General features: G+C 49.5%; 1 protein-coding gene and 1 pseudogene across 3 annotated transcripts; both read left to right on the top strand.

Moving 5' to 3' along the window:
* The first annotated feature begins 7,777 nt into the window (after positions 1–7,777).
* On the top strand, positions 7,778–11,299 carry LOC116599608 (annotated as a pseudogene).
* A 2,967-nt stretch (positions 11,300–14,266) lies between these two features.
* On the top strand, positions 14,267–21,489 carry LOC116599609 (folate receptor alpha-like). Of its 3 annotated transcripts, XM_032359558.1 has the most exons (8): positions 14,267–14,483; positions 15,106–15,292; positions 15,981–16,013; positions 16,118–16,185; positions 18,429–18,589; positions 20,494–20,682; positions 20,778–20,913; positions 21,068–21,489. In XM_032359558.1, exons 5-8 carry the CDS (start codon positions 18,437–18,439, stop codon positions 21,352–21,354), a joined length of 765 nt encoding a protein of 254 aa, XP_032215449.1. In that variant the 5' UTR covers positions 14,267–14,483; positions 15,106–15,292; positions 15,981–16,013; positions 16,118–16,185; positions 18,429–18,436; the 3' UTR covers positions 21,355–21,489. The 3 variants fall into 3 exon arrangements, with proteins under 3 accessions (XP_032215449.1, XP_032215447.1, XP_032215446.1); XM_032359556.1 differs by lacking the exon at positions 15,106–15,292; XM_032359555.1 differs by lacking the exons at positions 15,106–15,292; positions 15,981–16,013.
* Positions 21,490–22,665: the final 1,176 nt, after the last annotated feature.

Genomic DNA, 22,665 nt, shown 5'->3' with positions numbered 1-22,665 from the left:
GACTGAGCCAGCCAGGCACCCCTGCTCTTATGTTTTAAGTTCACCAATAGGGATGCCTTGGTGGCTCAGTTGGCTCTTGTCCACTAAGGTCTACAAGGCAAGTCCCGCATCAGGCTCCTTGCTCAGCGGGGAGTCTGCTTTTCTCTCAGCCTGCCATTCCCCCTGCTTGTGCTTGCTCAATCTATCAAATAAATAAATAAAATCTTAAAAAAATAAAAATAAATTCACCAATAAAGAATAAGACTGTGGTCTCTCTCTCTCTCAAGTAAATAATAAAATCTTTTAAAATAAACAAACAAACAGATAAATAAAAGGGGTACCTGTGTGGCTCAGTCAGTTAAGCGGTTGCCTTTAGCTCAGGTCATGATCTCAGTGTCCTAGGATAGAGCCCCATGTCAGGCTCCCTGCTCAGCTGGAGTCTGCTTCTCCCACTCCCTCTGTTTCTGTCCTTCTTCATGCTCTCTTTCTCTCAAATAAAATCTTAAAATACACACATACATACATACAAGAGTGAGCCTGTGAAACCCTAAGGCCCCCACTCTTGACCCCAATAAAAGCAGAACCCCAGGCCACTGTGCTCTCTCTCCCAGTGCCCTCGCTGTGTAATTTCCAGGTTCTGTAAGTCATAAATCTTTTTATTTTTTCAAAGCTCCCTGAAGAAGATTGCTGAAAGGCGTCTTACACTCATAATAAGAACCACAAGAACCAGGGCCAGTCCAAGCACAACATTGTTTATGGATAGGCTGAGACCAGTACAAAACACCCCTCCATATCCATAGGGATCCTTTCCTTATTTTACTGTGGCCTCTGCCCAAATATCACCTTGTAAACCTTTCCTATATCAAATAGACCCTCCTCAGGGAGCCTGGGTGGTTCAATCAGTTAAAGCATCTGCCTTCGCTCAGGTCGTGATCCCTGGTTCCAAGGATGGAGGATCGAGCCCCATGTCAGGGTCCCTGCTGGGCAGGGAGTCTGCCTCTGTTTGTCCCTCTCCCTGTCTCTCTCTCTCTGCTCCTCCCCCAAACTTGTGCTCCTGCTCTCTCTCTCTCTCTCTCAGATAAATAAATAAATAAATAAATCTTTTAAAAAAAAAAAGCCCCATCACTTCTCGGCCTTTTGGCTAAGATCAAGGGTAAAACAACAACAACAACAACAACAGAAAACACAGCCCTTCTCTATTACCTTACCCTGCTTTATTTCTCCAGAGCACTATCACCATATACCTCTCCATTTTTTTCCTCCCACCTCCCTGGAATGCCAGCTTCATGAGAGCAGGGACTTGGTCTAGTTCCCTGTTGTAGCCTTAGCACCTAGAACAGTCTAGCACATAGCAGGCACTCAGCGGGTCTCACATTGGTATACTGACCGAATCCCTCCTTCACCCTGCTGGTGCAAGCTGCCATCATCCCAGTCTGGGACTCCTGAAGTCTCCCAGACCCACCCGCCCTGCCCACACCCAGTTCCTTCTGCACACAGGATCCAGGAGATCTTCCAAAACCGCCAATGGAATCAGGTCACTCCCCGGATTAAAACTCTTCAATGATCAAATAATTCGATTGTCCCCTGCAGGGACGAGGAATTCTGTGGAAATAGTTTGTGAAATCTGTAGAATTAAGTGTTACGTGGCTGTGTTAAGGTGATAAGCCAAGTCGTTTCTCAGAGCCTGAAAAGGGCTATAGCGACTGTCGTGTTAGGAGCAGTTAGCGCTGGCCACGTCCCCTGGCTTTGTGCTTTACTGGTGCAGACAAGATTGGATGTTAAAATCAGTGGATGACCGTGCAATGAGGAAAAGGGCATTGTGTCAAAGTATCTTCCCACAAAATACTGACTGCTCACAAAGGGAGACCTAGTATATGGTGAGAAACCACCTTACTCAATGATGGCCAGCAGTAAGACATTTGCACGGCACATACCCCGTGATGTGATAAGCTCTGAAAGGGTCATCACTCCTCTAATTTTCTGGCTCAGATACGCTTTGGTTATGTGAGATGTCAACATCTGGAGAGCATGGATGCAAAGAACATAGGAACTCTCTTCACTACTTTTGCAATTTTTCTGTTAAGTCAAAAGTTATGCCAAAATGCACAGTTAAAAAAAATCCAACAGACGTAGTAGCTTACTGGCTATCTTATTAAGCTTCAAGACTGTGTGAGTCTGGAATTGGGGCAAGACCCTGCTGGACAATCCTTCTGCTTCACGGGGCAGTGACTACGGTCACTTAGTAATGTTCAGCCTATGTCAGGGATGCTCTTGAACATCCAAGATGGATTTACTCACAGGCTTGGGTCTTCAGCAGGGGTTGCTGGAAGGCTGGCTTCAGCCAGGCCTCCTCTTCTCCGTGTAGTCCGTGGGCGTCTCAATGCCTCTCTAGCGGGACAGTTAGTCCTCTCACATGGTGGCTCATGGGTCTAAGAGACAATATTCCAAGAAATAGGAAGTAGAAGCTGCTAATCCCGGCCTCGGTCAGTTTTGGCTGCTGTAACAGAAGAGCATAGAGACAGAGTGTTTATTTTTTATTTATTTTTAAAAGATTTTATTATTTGACAGAGAGAGACAGTGAGAGAGGGAACACAAGCAGGGGACGGGGGTGGGAGAGGGAGAAGCAGGCTTCCCACTGAGCAGGGACCCCAATGCTGGGCTTGATCCCAGGACCCTCGGATCATGACCCGAGCTGAAGGCAGATGTTTAACAACTGAGCCACTCAGGCACCCTAGTCAGAGTGTTTAAACAACAGAAGTCTATTCCTCACAGTTCTGAAGCCTGAAAGTCCAAAATCAAGGAGTTGGCATGGTGAGTTCTGGGGACGCCCCCCTTCCAGGTTGCAGACTGCCCATTCCTTGCTGTATTCTCACATGGTGGAGAGCAGAGAGGGGAAACAAGCTCTCTCATGACCCTTATAAGGCCACTAACCCCATCTAACCCTAATCACTTCTCAGAGGGCCCCACCTCCTCATATCATCACATGGTGGGGGACAGGAATGTTCAACATAGGAATGGTGGAGAGAGGCAAACATTCAGTTCATCATTGTCCCTTAAGGCCTGGAGCCAGAAACTGGCAAAGCATCAGTTTTACCATATTCTATTGGTCAGAGCAGTCACGGAGCCTGTCCACATTCAAGGGGACGTGACACAGTGCTCACTTCTCAATAGTCAAAGATTTTGTTCCCTTCTTTAACCCTCACATGGGAAAGTGCTCCTCCTACCCCCGCCTCCATTGCACAGGATGAGATTAATCATAACCCTTGGTTCTGGGCATGCTCTCAACTTTGCTTCAGGTGTGACTGCCTTTATAGAATTATTTGTGTCTTTGCTTAACTTTTCTCAAAAAAGCAATGAAAATCCTATGTTTTCCCTTTTTGCATCATTTATGATTTGTAGACCTGATTTATCACAAAGCTAGGAAGAACTTCTGATGAAAAATCTAAGCTTGTCTCTGGTTGGAATGGGGTAGCATGATCCTCTTATTTCTAAAATATTATATTTCCTTTTTTGCATTATTTGGCAAAACACAGCAGAACTGGAAAAAATAACTGTACTGTTTAAAGGGATTCTGGGGAGAAAAGCTCTGAAGGCTGGTCTCAAAAGTAAACATAGGATGTGGTTTCTTGGCTAAATTTCCTAGAGGTAAGGCAAGAAAATGAGACCATGTATTTGAAGATAGCAAGATAGAGGAAAAAAGCAGCACTTTGCAGTTAAATCAGCTTGGGTTAAATCCTGACTCCTCCACTTTTTGCTGTTTGGGAATTCACCTAACTCCCAAGTCCTTGGTTTCCTCATCTGTCTGTTGGGAATAATAATGTCAACATTGTAGTGACTTGTGAGAGTTACAAGACACGACAATGTAAGTAACACATCCATTATTCTAATTGGTATAGTGTGGTTCTCAATATATGACTAGTGTGATTATGTAATTAATGTTTACTAGGCTACAAAATACTTTCATATACACCTTCAAACTACTCCTAAAGAAGGAAAACAGATGCATGTCCCAAGTTTGGGACTGAAGATATTATGACCAGCAGCACAGTGGAGATCCCACGCTGGTTCAGTAGGAGGGAAGAGTGCTGTTGGCTGTGTGTGGTCTGGCGGTGATGGGGCCCTGTGCAGGCAGACAGGCAAGATGGGGCAAGGTGAGCACCTCCTACCCAGACTCTGACCTTGTCCCCCTTAGCTGTACCTGCGGCAGGACCCTGGGCTGAGAACAGACAGAAACCACAGAACTTGCCCTCGGGAGAGGCATTCTACTAGTTGAGTAAGTGATGACAGGATTTGGAGGTTTTCCCAAAATCATAATGGGAAGCCATCAATATACATTATTAAAAAAAAAAAACAAAAACAGGAGCAATACCATCTGTCTTCTTAGACTAAGAGCAACTTTACCGTCTGCAATAATGTCTGAAAAATACTGTACGGATCAAGCACTTCTAACTTGAAAAAAATGAACTTTTTCTCCTTTTTTTTTTTTTTTTAAAGATTTTCATTCATTTATTTGATAGAAAGAGACCACAAGTAGGCAGAGAGGCAGGCAGAGAGAGAGGGGGAAGCAGGCTCCCCGCTGAACAGAGAGCCCGATGCGGGACTCGATCCCAGGACCCTGGGAGCATGACCTGAGCCGAAGGCAGAGGCTTAACCCACTGAGCCACCCAAGCGCCCCCTTAACTTTTTTTTTTAATATTTTATTTTTAAGTAATCTCTACACCCAAAGTGGGGGCTTGAGTTTACAGCGCCCCCATCAATATCAAGAGTTGCATGCTCCTTCCACTGAGCCAGCCGAGAAAGTTAACCCTTTCTTAACTTGGTTAAGATGGTTATGAAAGGGTTATAATGGTTATTGAAAATGGTTGATGAAAGTGTTTTTGCCATAGAGAGCATTTTAATTCACTTCAGACCATACAAGGCATAAAGTGACTGGAAGTTTAGGCCATCAGATGTGTGTAACTTGGCTTCATGAGGTTTTTGTTTGTTTTGTCAGAAGTGTAAATATATAGTGAAACTAGCCCCCCAAAGGGAAAAGTGTAGAACTCTTTGCTATCACTTGTGCACAAAAATGGAATATACAGTTGACCTTGAACAATGCAAGGGTGAGTGGTGCTGACACTCTCCCCAGACTGCACAGTTGAAAATCTGCAGTCTCCCCCAAATCCTAACCACTAAGAGCCTGCTGTTGACTGGGAGCCTTACCAGTAACATAAACAGTAGATCAATACATATTTTGTATATTATGTGTATTGTATAATGAATTTTTAAAACTTTTATTTATTTATTTTAGTGAGAATTTAGAGACAGAGAGTGAGCAAGAGGAGGGGCAGGAGAGGGAGAGAAACAGACTCCCTGCTGAGCATGGAGCCAGTCTGGGGTGAGGGGAGTCGATCCTAGGACCCTGAGATCATGACCTGAGCCAAAACCAAGAGTCGGACACTCAACCGACTGAGCTACCCAGGCGCCCCCTATATATTATATTCTTAAAATAAAGTAAGCTAGAGAAAAGAAAATGTTATTAAGAAAATATATTTACAGTATTGTACTACATTTATCCAAAAAAATCTGTGTATATGTGGACTTATGAGGTTAAATCAGCTTGGGTTAAATACTGACTCCACTTTTCGCTGTTTGGGAATTCACCTAACTCTTAAGGCCTTGGTTTCCTCATCTGTATGTTGGGAATAATAATGTCAACATTGTAGTGACTTGTGAGAGTTATAAGACATGACAAGTCTAGTAACACATGAAGTAACACTAGACATGAAGTCTAGTAACACATCCATTATTCTAATTGGTATAGTGTGGTTCTTAATATATGACTAGTGTGATTATGTAATTAATGTTGTTCAAGGGTCAACTGTATACAACACAAAGGCACAGACTTTCTCTGGCAGTATACTTAAGGACCTAAGACTACCACTGGCTTGCTGTTCCTATTTCTGCAAATACTTCTATTGTAGCCATAACTAATATGTAGCATTATTTTATGAATATCCTTGTTATTGAAATTTACATAATGGTATCAATTTAATTGCATCATTCTATATCTTATTTCTCCATTCAACATTTTGTATATTTATATTCAAATACATACAAACCTGTATGTTATATTTAAATAAGGTATACAGTCACGTGGTTCAAAAAATCAAAACAGCATAGAAAGTATATAGAAGAAAGTCTTGGGACACTTGGCTGGCTCGGTTGGAAAAGCATGTGACTCTTGATCTTGGGGTCATGAATTCAAGCCCCAAGTTGGGTACTGAGATTACTGGAAAAAAAAAAACTTAAAAAAAATTAAAATTAAAAAAATAGAAGAAAATTGCATCCCTAATCTTGTATCCTCCCAGCAAGGGAGGCTGTGTAAAAAAAATTTTGTACTTTCCAGAATTTTCTTTTCTTTTAAGATTTTATTTATTTATTTTCGAGAGAGAGACTGCAATTATATACACAGGGAGCAAGGGGTGGGGTGGGGTGGGGGGTTGCGGTGGGGAGCAGAGGGAAAGAGAGAATCTCAAGCAGACTCCCTACTGAGTGCAGAGCCCAATGAGGGGTTCAAACTCACAACCTCCGAGATCATGACTTGAGCCAAAACCAAGAGTCAGATGCTTAACCAACTGAACCACCCAGGTGCCCCTCAGAATTTTCTTATGCGAAGACATACATTCGCCCTCCTCCTTGTTTACACAAAAAAATTCTATGGACACGTTTCTGCACCCTTCCTCTTTCACTTAACAATATACTTGAATGTTTTTCCACATTTGTATACCAAGAGCTTTCTCATTCTTTTATACCAGGTTAAATCCCATTAGGTGAACCCTCATTTATTTAACTGGTCTCTCACTGAAAGACAATTGAGTTGTTTCCTAGACAAAGCCTGTCCACCTTACCCTGGTAGATTTATAAAAGGAGTGGGGTGGAGGAGGAAGACACTGTACTTCCCAGGGGGGCTGAGGGTGAGGCCAGGGCAGGTTTGAGGGAAAGTGGGGAGGGAGGTGGGAGGAAAGGTGAAGTCTTACCCAGTTCTCCCGGGGTCTGGTTTTTCTGCTGGATTTTCCTCCTGCTGCTCCCACCACCCAATGCGCTCCCTCCTCCGAGTGCATCATGATGCGCCTTCCTGTCTTCCCATAGCTCTAGGCCTCACTCTGCCAGGGTAACTTCCCAAGACCCCTTTGTGGGGGGGGGGGGGGCGGGGTTGTTGAGGTGTGAGAAACTGGGGTCTGGCTCTCTGGGACTGCACCCTCACTGGCTCTCCACATTGTGCCCCCAATGGCACCCCCCGTGCACTCCCAAGGCACCCAGTCTAGGACCATGAGTGGTAACTGCAGGGCTCAGTGGCCTTCAGCTGGTCCCGGGTCAGGATCCCCCATCTTCCCTACACTGGGTTGGTGGGGGATGGGCTGAGGCTGGCAGGTTCTTCTTCTCTCACTCCCTCCACTCATCAGCAGACCACACCCCATGGTTCCTGTTGCGCAGATCTGAGAGGGCTTGCAGAACTGGCAGGGCCCTCAAACTATGGATGAAGTACCATTGGTGAAGTCTAGAAGGACACGTCCAGGGAGGGGTGGTGGCTCCCACCAAGGTCACAGAGCAACTTGGGATGGGGTGAATGGGTCTTGCCTTCTGGCCCAGACCTCTACACTTGCCTTTGGCGTGGCTTGGGGGCCCTCAGGGATAAGCGGGGTGAGGAGCGGGGAAGATCCGGGCTTGGTAGGGAGATGAGAAACCGTGCGGAGAGTCTCGTGGCTGCTGCCTCCCTCTCAGGCTGCATCCACCTCTGATCGCGGCTTTCTGGCAGGAATAGATGGACAGGGCCTGGCCCATGATAGAGCTGCTGCTTCCAGCTTTGGTGGCTGCTGCGTGGGGTGCCCAGCCTAGAACTCCGTGGGCCAGGACAGACCTGCTCAACATCTGTGTGGACGCCAAGCACCATAAGACGAAGCCAGGCCCCGAAGACAAGCTGCATGGCCAGGTGAGAAGGGAGTGGAGTCATGGGTTGGAGAGAGAGGTGACCCTAGAAATGGAAGAAAGCAGAGAAGTGGAAGATCAGCTTTGGGGAGCAATAAAGTCAGGAGGGTGGCCGAGGGGATTCCCCAGGGGGACACCAAATCTATAGCGGGTAGGTGGATAGTAGTCTCTACTTAGATGGGTGAGGAAATAGGAAACGAGGCCCACAGTGGGCACGGGTACAATGTGTGTGTGTGTGTGTGTGTGTGTGTGTGTGTGTGCACATCCATGTGTACACATAGCGTGGGAACTGAGAGGCTAAACATGAGCAGGGGCTAGGACAGAGTTGGGCAGTGCTTTTTCCAGCCTTAACTATGCCCCAGACCATGGAGCTCAAGGACAGGGCTCAGGGGACATAGGTCCTTCAAGGTCACCATGCAGCAAATACAGAGCAACAGTTCAGGTCCTCCACCCCCACTAGGTCCTGAAGAGACAGTGACAAATCAGATAACGCTAGGAAGACTTCCCAGGACAGGTGCCATCAGCCTTGGCCTTGGGGAATGAGTAAGAGTTTTCCAGGAAGACAAAGCAGGAAAGGGCAGCCTGGCAGAGAACAACTTGTACCCGGGTGGGAAGGGGATGGCAGAGGCAGTGACGAGCTTAGTGTGACCAGAGCCAAGGATGCTGCTGCCCACAGAGAAGGGGAGAACAGGGGAGCCGCTGAAGGAGCTCGGAACCCAGGGGCTAGAAGTGAAGAGTGGGAAGCCCAGAGCCCTGTGACTTCTGAGTCATCTCCCATTTTTCGTTTGCATCGTGCGTGTGTGTGTGTGCGCGTGCATACACACACACACATACACACACGTCCGCTAAAATATACCTAATATAAAAGTTGCTATTTTAAGCATTTCTAAATGTCGGGTTCAATGGCCATTCATACTGTTGTCCCCACCACTATCCATCTCCAGAACTTTTTCTCTTCCAAAACTGAAAGACTATTTCATTTTCAGAACTTATAAAGTTCTAGATGGTGCTTCTAAGACCCCTCGGGAACACTTCCTCTTTGCCAAGAAACGGCATGCAGACTTTTGAGGAGCCTTTTGATTGTAATTCTGAGGCACAGAGGTTTTATGGGGAGTGCTTCTCTGTGTCGAGCCCCTACTAGAGGCCAACAAGTGCCTGTCAGTATAATCGCCCCCTCCCGGAGGCAGGAACTGCTGACACTGGTTGGCAGGCCAGGGACGAGATGCACCGGGGTCCTGCAGAACCCCCAGGAGTTGGGGCATCTGAGGAGGGGTACGTGTGAACTCAGGGAGGCCTGGAAGCATGTTCGATGTTAGCTGTGCTGGGGGTGGGCAAGGCTGTTGGACTGGGGTAGGTTTGGTTCCACCCTCTTGGATTTTCCTTGTTTCTCCTGAGTGCCCAGACCTGTCCCATGTCCCTGTTGCTTGGCCCTGGGTGCTATAGTTCAGAGCAGAGATTTTAAGCGACTGGCTCGTAATCACTCAGCACTGGAGTCCCAGCTTGGAATTATTTCTACAGAGAAACCTTCACACTTCCACTGTATTTCCTGCTTTGAATTACCTCTCTGGGATGGCCTCCCATATGGAGTCAGGTCCAAACCAGGATTCATGTGCAGGCCATTATACCCTCTGTCCCCCACCACTTTCTGGACTTATCTGGAGTCCCCTAGCTTGGGGGTCCAGACCCTAGGAGAGCCAGATCAGTGCCCTTCCTCTCTGCTCTTACCACAGCTTGGGGCCGGGCTCTTCTCCTACCTGCCCTGAGTTAAAATCTTGATCCCACCATTTACCAGGGGTACAGCTTACGTAAACTCTGTAACGGTTGAATGAATGATGTTTTTACTAGAGTGCTGAGGGCAGAAAGTGCAAAACCCTCAGGGACTTTGCACTTGCTGTTTTCTGTGCCTACCATGTTCTGTGTCTTCCCCCTGCCCCTGACTAAAGCCATAAACTCCATAAAGGCAGAGATTTTTTTTTTTTAAGATTTTATTTATTGGACAGAGAGAAACACAGCGAGAGAGGGAACACAAGCAGAAGGAATGGGAGAAGGAGAAGCAGGCCTCCCACCAAGCAGGTAGCCCGATGTGGGGCTTGAACCCAGGATCATGGGATCATGACCTGAGCCGAAGGCAGACGCTTAAAGACTGAGCCACCCAGGTGTCCCAAGGCAGAGATTTTATCTGTTTTGTTCACAGCTGTATTCTCAGCCCCCAGCACGATGCGGGATTGATCAAAAGTACTTAGTTAATATTGGCTGGAGGCAAAATGAGTAATATAAATAACGCAAATCACGTGAAATAATTTAGAGACATGAAAATAATTGCTCCCCCAGACAGTGGTTCCCAGGCCTCCCACATCCCCTGTTTTACTCTCTGTTAAAAAACTGTTACAACTGCCTTAACCCCAAGAGCCAGGCATCGTGACGCCCTCCCCAGCAAGTGTTCCTCTGGATGCCCCACCTGGGGCAGAGGAGTCAGAAGACAGAGGAGACCGCTGTGGGGCGGGTGGGCACTTAGTCGGTGTCTTCCCCAAGCAGTGCACTCCCCGGAAGGAGGAGGCCTGCTGCTCAGGCAGCACCTTGGGCAGCCAGGAGCTGCACAAGGACACCTCCCTCCTGTACAACTTCACCTGGGAGCACTGCGGCAAGATGGAGCCCGCCTGCAAGCGCCACTTTATCCAGGACAACTGTCTCTATGAGTGCTCCCCCAACCTGGGGCCCTGGATCTGGGAGCTATCGGACCCTGCCTCTCCCCACCCCACCCCTGCAGCTGCCATCCAGTTCCATCAGGGCTGTGGCAGGAGATGACCCATCCCATCTGCATGTCCCATCTGCTGAGCTGAGCACTCAGTGAGCCCTCCCTCCTCACCTCCCACCAGGTGAACCAGAGCTGGCGCAAGGAGCGCTTCCTGCACATGCCCCTGTGCAAAGAGGACTGCCAGCAATGGTGGGAGGACTGTCGCACCTCCTACACCTGCAAGAGCAACTGGCAGCGGGGCTGGGACTGGACCTCAGGTGAGGGGGGTGGCGGGTGGGGACAGAAGTGGGGTTTGAGGATCTGGGGTGGCCAGAAACCAGCTTCGGGGCCAGGGGTTGAATGTCTGCGTCCCCTCTCTCTGCGCCTATAGGAATTAATAAGTGTCCAGCTGGGACCACCTGCCGCACCTTTGAGACCTACTTTCCCACACCCGTAGCCCTGTGTGAGGGCCTCTGGAGTCAGTCCTACCAGGCCAGCAACTATAGCCGAGGGAATGGCCGCTGCATCCAGATGTGGTTCGACCCAGGCCAGGGCAACCCCAATGAGGAGGTGACAAGGTTCTATGCCATGGCCATGAGTGCTGGGGCCCTGCCCTGAGGGGTGGAGCCTCTTTGCTCAGCCTGGCCCTGATGCTGCAGCTTGGGCTCCTAGGCTGAGCCCCTGCCACTGCAGACACCTGCCCATCTCCCTTGTCCGCACCCAGCCTGGGTGACCTGGCCTCGGCCCAGCTCAGCACTCTCTGATGGGGGGACCTCACAATGCCCTAGTTATTGGTTCTTGATCCAAGATGAGTCATATGGGGTTCCTCTAATGGCCTATTTTCATAGATCCGTGTGTATCTTGTGTCTTGTACATAATTTGGGGATGAGTGGGTTGGAGGGACAGCCTCACCGCTTTATCATTCCTCCTGAGAGGCCCAAGGAGGGACTGGGACTAGCTGGAAGTTCACCAGCAAGTAGGAGGTAGAAGCTGACCCCTTAGTCTGAAGCTCTTCTTCACCAGGCTTCCCTCCATGCATGTTCATCAGTCCCACACCACAAGGGGCTAAGGGGATGGGTGGAGAGAAGGTGAGCAGAGATGACAGATAAGTTCTAAAGCTCCTGGTGATAAGAAAGTCTCTTTCCCTTTCCTTCCCTTACTAGATATGGACTAGGGTGTAGATACTGGTGGTGGTAGTGGGTAAGGAGGCCCAGTGATGAACAACTATATTGCTTCCCTTTTTTAAAGGGATAATTGCTGGGCAGAGGGAGAGGGAGAGAAAGTCTCAAGCAGACTCCACACTGAGTACATAGCCTGATGTGGGGCTCAATCCCAGGACCCTGAGATCATGACCTCAGCAGAAAGCAAGAATTGGATGCCCAAGCGACTGAGCCACCCAGGTGCCCCCGCAGTGGATAATCTTATGCATGGTACAATGTTACACATGAATTCCAGAAAAGGTGTTTCTAGGTCGAGAAGTAGATGGAGGTGTAATTTTGAGTTACAACTCTACAACTGTATCAGTGTGGCCCCCCCCCCCCCAACTAGGGATAAGAGTGCCTGCTTCCTACCGCCTTGCCAACACAGGATGGAATCAAACTTCTGATTTCCTACCAAGCTGACTTTTGTTTTGTCAAACTGATAGATACGAAAAGACCATCTTGGTGTGGCTTTCATGCACCATGTGGCTTTTTTTTTTTTTAAATACTTTATTTATTTATTTAACAGACAGAGATCACAAGTAGGCAGAGAGGCAGGCAGAAAGAGAGTGAGGGGGAAGCTCCTTGCTGAACAGAGAGCCCGATGTGGGGCTCGATCCCAAGAACCAGGGACCATGACCTGAGCCGCAGGCAGAGGCTTTAACCCACTGAGCCACCGAGGCACCCCCATGCACCATGTGTCTTATCATGAGAACACAGTTTCTGAGATCTTCCTTATTGATCTACTGAGATTTGGCCCATTCTTTTCCACTGCAGGGCAATATCCCAGCCTATGTAGTATATGTCACATCTAACTCAGTCTCCTACTGATGCGTATTTGAAGGAGAGGGGTTCTTTGAGAACCTTGACATTTTTGAAAAGCACAGGCCAATTCCATTATAGAATATCCCTCATTTAGGGCTTATGGGTTTCTTCCTTATTAGATTAAGGTCATACATTTTTGGCATGTATAGCCCCAAGGCAACACTGGGTGCTTCTCAGTGCATCATAACAGAAGGCATATGGGGGTGAGCTCACTCACTCCCGAGGGTGAGATTGGGTCTGTCAGGTTTCCCCACTACTTCTTCCCCCTTTGTAATATGTAAGTATGATACAAGCAGATACTTGAGAACTGAAGATATCCTATTCACCACCATACTGGCACCCACAAATTTTGCCATCTGATGGACATTTTTTAAAAAGTAAAATAAAAACCAAAAATGTCTTATGCAGCAACCCCTCGCCAACCCTTTAACCCATGGTATCTGTTGGAGTGACCAGACTTCAATGGCATAGAGAGCCTTGCCCCGCCCTGCCCCCCACCGACTGACTGAGACTGACCTAGAGCTCATTTCCATCCTTCTGTTTCACACCCCATAGGTGAGCTCCATTCACGCTTCTCACACACTTTGTGCCAGCAATTCTCTTTCTGCGTTCTTTGAATGTTCCTTTGTTCTCTGTGGGCTAGCTCCTCATAGCCACTTAGATTTCAACCTACAATTCCCCGCTAACATGACTTCTGACCACCAACCAAACAAGGTCATCCAGGCACCTTCTTATCACATCGGTCTCCTGCCTTTGTACGGATACCTATCATCTGCTGTGTTTATCATCTGCTCTTCCCCAACAAAACAGACACTCACGAGGAGTCTGTGGGAGCTCAGGGAGGTTAGAGAAGGCTTCCAGGGGAGTAATGTCTGTCAAACAGAAAATAGCAGGAGGACCAGCACTTGGCTCAGCGAGGACAAAGGCTTGGTAGGATGGAAGTGGAAGGAGAAGTTTCTAGGAGGCTGAAATAAAGGTTAAGAAGGCAAGGGTGGGAACTGAGGCCAGAGGAGAAACACTGTATTTGTGCAATCCTTAGGTTGATGCCCTGAGGGCCTCTCACAGAGCTTTCCTTTCTCCCTTCGTGGAAGAACCTGGTTTGGAATGGGACTCAGGTCTGAACTGTAGCCTCTCTTGGCTGCCTGGGAACTGCAGTTTCCACAGCTGAGAAAACGGGGCTTGGGCTAGCAGCAGGCAGGACAAGCTCCAGTTTGACCCACCCCGACTCCACGCAGGCCAGGCCTCCACCTGCGCTGGCCAAACACCCTCCTGTTATCCTTGGTCACAGCACAGCCTACAGATTGGGGGCTACAGGATGCCCATAGCTCACCTGGCTGATAGTATAAACTTCTGGTCCAGGCTCAAAGGTGGCCGCTTCGCCCTGTTCCTCCCCGCAGGTCACACAGCCCCGGCACTCTCATCCCAGATTCAGAGGAGGGTGACTCCCCACAGAGCAGAACTCCACGCCCATCTCCCCTCCCCTTAGCTGGTGACTTATGAAGCCCTCAGGGCCCAGGTCCTTCTCCTAGTGGAGAGGCCACAAAGCCCAGTTAATGATCAGTCCCTAGGTCAGGGGTGGAGGATGCCCGGTAGGGGCAAGTCCCGTCTAGATGAGTTCCCTCCTTCAGGCATTCCTAGATCTCTGGTCATTCTTCTCCAATCAGGAGAAGGTCCCCTGGTCTTATAAAGCCGGGAGAGAGGTCTGAAGGGTCTGAGGGCCCTTCACCTGCTGAGGTTTTCCAAGGCCTTAACCCTTCCCTGCTCTTCACAGGATTCAGGTAAGGCTCGCTTTGAGGGAGAGGTAAAGCAGGGCTGGGGGGTGGGGGTGAGGGTCTCCTGGGAGTCCATTTCATTACAGGCCCTTCAGGGCTCAGCTGCTTTCCCAGCAAGCCCATTCCCCTCCTGTCCCAAGTGGCCTTCCCCATGGTACCGAGGCCCCATTTTCCTTAAACTTCTATTGCTGTCCCTAGGCCGATGGCTGCCACATCTGTATCCAACCTGTACCCCTCCCCAGGGCTTTCGCCTCTATGACCACTTCTCCCTGGGTTGCACACAGGCACTGCGACACAATGGAGCTCGGCTTCTTCTTGCCCAAATCTGCTCCTCTCCTTTTCCCTTTCCCCAGCAGTGGTACCATCATGGTAAAAGGGAGACTTCGGTCCTTGGGTGGGGTGGCCGTGGTGGGAAGGGCCTACAGGAGACCTGACTCTCAGATGCTGGAGAAGGGACACCTGGGTGGTTGGGTACAGGGGCAAAGAGAGGGGGGCCGCAGCCTAGGAGCAACTGAGGCTCTGGGCTGCTTAATGTCTGATTTTGCTGCTGGCGACCCTGGGACTGATGAGGTTGGAGGAGTTGGCGGATCTCTACTTTGGGTACTAGGTAGCTCTTTACTCTCTACAGCTGGCTGGGAGCTTGGAAGCTTGCACTCCAGCCCTTGCCCTACAATTGGTTCTGTCCTGATTTTCTGGATCTCATTCTCATCTATATGAGAAGGACAGGGGTGAGAAGTGGACCAGATTATTTTAAAGGATCCCAGCATCTCAGGCTGCAAGGTTTTATCAGCCCTGAGTTTGGGGGAGAAAATGGGGTAAGTGGGACTTGGGGACTGGCCTTAGGCCTGCACTAAGAATCCACCCCCTCCCACCCACCCACCTCCCATGGAGGCCTGGCTAGTGCCTGATATAGGAAAGATGTTAGGGTTCAAAGCCAACGGCCAAGAACGAATTCTTGAGATGTCTTTGGTGCAAAAAGGTGATTTTATTCAAGCACGGGGATAGGACCTGTGGGCAGAAAGAGCTGCACCGGGGTCATGAGGAGCGGCCCACTATATACTTTCAAGTTGTGAGGGAGCTAGAGATAGCATAAGTCTCTAAGGAATTTTGGAGGCAAGTTTTCCAGGAAGTTGAGGAGGCTCGCTATTGCTGGGAAAAGGTCATTTATTATCACCTAATAAAACCTTAGTCGTGAGACCCTTCAGATGTATATGGGGGGGCCATATGCTTGGGGGATAATTGTCAACATGTATCTTGGTGAGGGTTAGAGATAAAGGAAGTTTCTAAAGGAATATTTATATGCTAAAGTAGACTTACAGGATCCTGGAGGGATGATGGAGGGGTGGGAGGTTAGGAATGCCTTTTGCCCTTAGCAAAGTATTAACATGGAGACAGTTGAATCCCTAGAGGAATGTCACTTTGCCTGTTTCAGGGACTTATCAATGGGGTGTAGGTAGTAAGGAAATTAAATAATTTTTCTTCTGCCTTTGTTTCCCACATCAGTGCCCACAATAATTAGCGTGCAATAATTAACTGGTGAGTGGCCTTCGCCCGATCCCAGGCCCCACTCCTGGGCCACATTCCCCGCTGCCTGCCCTAATGCCCGTCTCCTAGGCCACTAAACCTCGGCTGTGTTCCAGAGTAGGGCAAGGGGGACTGCGGAGCCGAGCAGAAGCCTGAGCAGGACCAGGAACCCTTCCTCTCCCAGGTATGCCACTCCCCACCCCTTCAGTAGAGGCAACACACCCCACAGAGCTCCCAGCAGGTGTTAAAGAATTTGCCAAAGAGGGAGGATCCATTTTTGCCTAAATCCCAGAGAATTCAAAGGTGGAGGCTGAGGGCCCAGAGCAGAGCAGGGGCCTGCCCAAGGTTAAAACGTAAGTTAGTGTCCACCCCTGAACTAGAACTGATGGGCTTCTGCCTCTTAGCACACTGCCCGTTCATAACGCGCTTCAAGTTTGGGGCCTTGGAGTGGGGTGGGGGTAATGTGTTCAGGGTGATGAGGGCGATAGTGGCTATTGGGGGAAGGGGGGAGAGTTGCATCGAGGTCTGAAGCGGGGACTAGGAATGTGGGAAGTGGCTTACAGAGTGATGGAGGCTGCATGGAGAAGAGAGCTCTGGCTCTAGAAAACAACCAGAGCAAGCAGAACCGCTGACCGACCAGGTGGGGCCGGAGGAGCCCGGGGCAGGGCTTTCTGAGTCTCCACCCCAGGCCCTCCTAGGAACCTGGGTGCAGGGAAGGTGCAGGGGACAAAGCTGAAGGAGCTTTGGACTCGAGGGGCCTGAATCAGACTTGGGTGGTCCCTGCTCCGTGAGGTGGGCACATCCCTCAACCTGGGCCAACAATTGCACAATCCATGCCCAGCGGACTGTCATTTAGTGGGGGTTTCTCTCCTACATTTACTCCTCAGAGGAGGACACTAAACCCAAGAAAATCTGAGTTCTTTTGCCCCACAGTAAAGCAGGAGGTGGCGTGTTAGGGCTGAGATCGCCGACAGGCTGATCTGGCCTCCTATGCTCTAAATTAGCTGCTAGACTGTGTTTCTCCAAAGAGTCACCTGGTTCTCCAGATAGTACAGATTTGTCCTGCGCCCTTGCAGGTCAGTGAGTGATTGGGCCATGAGAAGAGTGATTGGGTCCTGGAATGAATGAATTAGCGGGGGAGAGAATGAATGAACACTGGAATAAACAGAGTAGCAGAATCTTGGATGGTGGAAAGGTGAGGGGGGAGCTGGGGAGTGAGACAGGGGTTCATTTCCAGGTTCTCCAGGCCTGCCAGGCAGCCAGCCTGTAGGTGGCCAGCTCAGGCCCCCTCCAGGAGGCCCAGGAAGAAGCCCAAGTTCTCCAGGACACGGGGCGCTGTGGAGACAAGGCACCTTTGAGCAGAGGGGCGCATATGCTTTTGGAAACTGTGGGAAACAAATGCCAAATTTTAGGAGAGCCCAGGTACCAGGTGCCTGGTGACCGGTGTTGCCTCTCAAGGTTCAGGGTCTGAGCTCAGAGGCCTGAGGTGCTGTGAGGGTGGAAGGGAGGCCAGCTCTGTGGCCAGGGGATGGGAACCTACCAAGGCCTGGAGGCTGTCCAGCTGGCTGCCCAAGCCGGCCCCCAGCCCTCCAGGGCCCTGTGACAATGACCCATGTCACAGGACCTCTGGGAGAAACCAGATCATGAGGCTGGGGGTTGGTTGTTTCTGTTTTTGTTTTTTAGAGAGGGAGAGAGGGAGGGAAGGGGCAGAGGGAGGGGAAGAGAGAGAATCCCAAGCAGGCTCCACTCCACAGAGCCCAACATGGGCCTCCATCTCATGTCCCTGAGATCACAACCTGAGCCAAAATCAGAGTCAGATGTTTAATGGACTGAGCCTCCCAGGAGCCCCTTGTTTGTTTGTTTGTTTGTTTCTAAATATAGATCTGCAGCTTATCTGGAGTTCCAAATCAAAGATTATTGTCAAGGTTTGCACAAAGTGATTTAGTGTCAAAATCTGACCTGAAAATCAATATGAGGTTATTAGAGTTTTTATGTAACCCACCAGTGTAATGATTTTACCACGGAACGTGTGCTTGATTGTTGAGTGCATGTAAATCATATTACCTTTTACCAAATCCTAAATATTTTAAGTTCTGAAACATTTGCCTCTAAAGATTTCAAGCAAGGGACTGTGGACCTATGGCAATCTCTTGGCTGTTTCTGCATTTTGCCCAAACTCCATCTCTTAGTTTTATCACTTGACTCCTTCCACCTGGAGAAGTCAGTAACTTGTGTGACCCCAGCAAGGACTGTCCTGGGGTGGTGGCTGAGTCCATTCCTCCCTGAGGCTGGGAAGACTAAGGGGTAGGGGTGGGGCAGGATGGCCCCAGGTTTCATGGAGACTCCACCTACCTGAGGCTGTTTCCACGCACCGTGAGGCCCCACCTCTACCTTTCTTGGTGCCACTGACCACAGCTCTTCCTTCAGAGACTGACATGGCCCGACGGGTGACAACACAGCTGCTGCTCCTTCTGGTGGGGGTGGCCGCAGTATGGGCGGCCCGGTCCAGGACTGAGCTTCTCAATGTCTGTATGGACGCCAAGCACCACAAGGAAAAGCCAAGCCCGGAGGACGAGCTACATAAGCAGGTGGGCCGAGGGCCAGTCTGGCGTGGGGAGGAGCTGATTCAGGAAGAAGAAGGGGAGAATAGAGCTTCTGAGCGCTTCCATGGTAGAGGCAGGAAGACCACCTGAAAGGCCTTGAGAGTCTGTACCATGGTGGGCAACCATCTGTTTACCACATGCTCTGTGCCCCATGTTGTCTGTATGATGCCAAGAGCTCAGTGTCTTGGCTGTTGCATTTCCATGTCACACAAACCCGGATCCTCTAGAGAGGAGCCTGGGAAATAACCCTGGAGAGACCCAGCCCAGTGGCTGATGTTGATTTCAGATTTTGGACTGGAACTCACCCCTCTAAGAGTCTTGAGAGGAAGAAGTACCCAGAGCACAAAGTGGCTTCTTTCCTGCCAGCCCCAAGCAGCTCAAGAAAAGTGGATTTTTCATAGGCACGTGGCTGGGTGTGAGGTGTCTTGATTCATGCACCTAGCAAACATTTCCCCTGGGGCTCTTGACCTTTTTAGTGGACCTGAGGTCTCCTTTCTATGGCAATTGTTTTACCACAACCCCTTTCATATCCTGAACCTGTCTACATGTTAAGAAAAATGCATATGATGCCATAACTGTAAAGAAAACACAAAAAGGAAGCTGCTTGCAAAATGCATTCCAGTATGTCGGCATTCATTTTGACCTCATTAGGAGACAGTGACCACATTGCTTTGAATCACTAAGTCTACAAGTGAGCGATGGTGTAACTTGGATACTTGGAGCAGCCTTGACTTTAACTTCTTCAGCCTATATATTGTTTGTTTGTTTGTTTTTTAAGATTTTATTCATTTATTTGACAGAGAGAGAGAGATCACAAGTAGGCAGAGAGGCAGACAGAGAGAGAGAGGGAAGCAGGCCCCCCACTGAGCAGAGAGCACGATGTGGGACTCAATCCCAGGACGCTGGGATCACAACCCGAGCTGAAGGCAAGGCCCAACCCACCGAGCCACCCAGGTGCCCTATTGTTTTTAAAGTGCACATTTTAGGGGGTGCCTGGGTGGCTCAGTGGGTTAAGCCGCTGCCTTCAGCTCAGGTCATGATCTCAGGGTCCTGGGATCGAGTCCCGCATCGGGCTCTCTGCTTGGCAGGGAGCCTGCTTCCCTCTCTCTCTCTGCCTGCCTCTCTGTCTACTTGTGATCTCTCTCTGTCAAATAAATAAATAAAAATCTTTATAAAAAAAAAAATAAAGTGCACATTTTAGGGGTGTTTGGGTGGCTCAGTCGGTTGAGGCTCTGATTCTTGATTTCAGGTCAGGTCATGATGTTGGAGTCATGCGATCCAGCGCCCCCCCAACGTCGGGCTCCCCTCTGAGTGGGATTCTCTCTCTCCTCCTCCCTCTGCCCCCTACCTGGCCTCCACACCCCCTTTCATGCATGTATGTGCGCATGTTCCCGCTCTAAAAATAAATAAAATGCATGTTTTAATATTTTGCTTTTATACTGAATTCTAAGCTATGGGTTTCCATTCATTCAGTGTTTTGAGTATTTCTGTAATTAGATCTGTTCTGAGGTTCCAATCTATTTGACTTGCTTCCTCACCTTCAGGTCTTTTGTGACCTTCTCTGTGAGGCATCTCTGACCCTTCTAGAAAAGTGCAATTCCCCATCCCTCTCTCCTGCTTAATCTCTTTCCAAAGCAGGTATCCTGTGAGAAGTGTTCATTGTCACGTCTCTGCTCTCTGGGTTCGAGGAAGTAGGAGCTCAATAAAGGTTTGAATTAGTGAATTTCGTAATGCCTGCACTGCTCCCGAAGAGGGTCCTCTCGTGGCAAGCATTGCCCTGGAAGGCTGACTGCTTTGGGGGAGCAAAGACTAAAAGGGGTGAGGCTGCACGTGGGAATATTGTGGCTGGGCTGGGCATGGGAGTTAGTGCCTGTGTCTTCCCCACCCAGTGCAGCCCCTGGAAGAAGAATTCCTGTTGCTCCACCAACACCAGCCAGGAAGCCCATAAGGATATCTCCTACCTGTACAGATTCAACTGGAACCACTGCGGACAAATGACACCTGCCTGCAAGCGCCACTTCATCCAGGACACCTGCCTATATGAGTGCTCCCCTAACCTGGGGCCATGGATCCAGGAGGTATGAATGTCCTCCCTGGACCCCCATATTTAAAGAGGGACTGAGCAGCTTAGAATTGTGAATCTGAGCCCCTTTTCACTACCGACCTTTCCCAGGTGAACCAGAGTTGGCGCAAGGAGCGCATCCTTGACGTGCCCCTGTGCAAGGAGGACTGCCAGCAATGGTGGGAGGACTGTCGCACCTCCTACACCTGCAAAAGCAACTGGCACCAGGGCTGGGACTGGACCTCAGGTGAGGGTCTGGGGGGGGGGCAGGGAGGGAGAGATATGGGGGTGGTGGTGTCGGGGGTAGGGCTGGCATAGAATGTTTGGGGCCGTGGGCTTGGTGGAAGCGAAGCTAGTTCTGGGCCCAGTGGCTGAAGGTCTCCCTCCCGTCTTCCCTACAGGCTATAACCGGTGCCCAGCAGGAGCTGCCTGCCTTCCCTTCCATTTCTACTTCCCCACACCTGCTGCTCTGTGCAGTGAAATCTGGACTCATTCCTACCAGGCCAGCAACTACAGCCGAGGGAGTGGCCGTTGCATCCAGATGTGGTTTGACCCAGCCCAGGGCAACCCCAATGAGGAGGTGGCGAGGTTCTATGCCATGGCCATGAGTGCTGGGGCCCTGTCCCGAGGGGTGGAGCCTCTTCTGCTCAGCCTGGCCCTGATGCTGCAGCTCGGGCTCCTGGGTTGAGCTCCTTTTACCCTGTGATACCTGCACAGCCCTGCCCGGTTGAGCCCCAAAGCTCCTAGCCATCCACCTCCTCCTATTCCTTGGCCAGGGATGGGGCTTTGACTGACAGTTTGAATAAACCAGACACCCACCAGGTATTACGTGAATTATTTGGGTATGAGTGGGAATGTGACTTTTGCTTCCCAGTTCCCATTGATTGAAGCCAGTAAGACTTAGTCAGTTCCCAGTTCTGATGCGTACTATGAGCTTTTTAGATGTTGAACTGTTTTTGTAACCTAGGACATATTCATAGCTCTCCATTGCATTTTGTGTGTTTGTGTGTGTGTACGTGTGTGTTAAGATTTTATTTATTTATTTATTTATTTATTTGGCGGGGGGTGTGTAAGCTGGAGGGAGAGGGAGAGAGAATTTGAAGCAGACTATGTGCCGAGCACAGGGCCTGAGGTTGGGCCTAATCTAAGGACCCTGAGATCATACCCTGAGCCAAACCCAAGAGTTGGACGCTTAACTGACTGAGCCACCCAGGTGCTCCTCAATTTCATTTTTTACTAAGCTTTAATCTAGAACCAGGCCCAGAGTTTTGGCATTTGAATTGGACCCAAGCCTGCTGGATTGACTGTTCTGCCCAATGCTCAGCTCTCTGATAGAAGAGAGGGAACTGGTGGTGCCCAGACTGCTCAGGGTGGGTAGCTGGGCAGAGGTGAAGAGGGCCAGCAAGAGCCGTTTCTCACGGAACGGCTACCACCCACAAAGCACTATCTGCCAGGCACTGTCCTAAATGCTTTATATGTATCCCTATAGGGCACAGATTCTATTGTCTGCATTGTACACATGTGGAAACAGCCACATAAGTTAAGAAACTTGGCTAAGACTGCCCCCTACATAAAAGCTGGGATTCCATCACAGGCAATCTGGCTCTTGAGAGTGGGTGCCCTGTGGAGTGGGTAAATACACGTCTCTTGAAGGGATCATGGACCTCATGGTTGGCCAGAGAACCTGGACTTGAGCCGGTCTGGCAGAGTCAGGAGTAGAACCCAAACCTAGACTTTTAGAGCCCATTACAAACCAACAATCTAACAGATTTTTAGGCAGTGTTTTCACATTAAGTGTCATTTGTAGCAGTTATTAGAAGCTAGGTTATGTTACAGTAGCATACCAGATATTTCCAGGATGGCTAATGTTTCTTACACATGCTGTAGTGCTTACACCCGGCATGTCACTCAGGGACTGAGGCTGTGGGAGGCTCCATCTCGTTGCACACTTCCATGAGACAGGAATAGGAATGCTGGTAAATTCCATACGGGCTTTTAA

The sequence above is a fragment of the Mustela erminea genome, chromosome 9, assembly GCF_009829155.1.
Source record: "Mustela erminea isolate mMusErm1 chromosome 9, mMusErm1.Pri, whole genome shotgun sequence".
Taxonomy (NCBI): domain Eukaryota; kingdom Metazoa; phylum Chordata; class Mammalia; order Carnivora; family Mustelidae; genus Mustela; species Mustela erminea.
Note: the sequence above shows the minus strand (reverse complement) of the source record. Positions and strands in the feature narration are given on the sequence as shown.

Excerpts from the sequence above, each read along its gene's own strand:
- LOC116599609 (XM_032359555.1), top strand. The coding sequence starts at position 18,437 with ATGGCCCGACGGGTGACAACACAGCTGCTGCTCCTTCTGGTGGGGGTG. Across the intron at positions 20,683-20,777 it reads TGGGGCCATGGATCCAGGAG|GTGAACCAGAGTTGGCGCAA; the intron begins GTATGAATGTCC and ends GACCTTTCCCAG. Across the intron at positions 20,914-21,067 it reads GGGCTGGGACTGGACCTCAG|GCTATAACCGGTGCCCAGCA; the intron begins GTGAGGGTCTGG and ends TCTTCCCTACAG.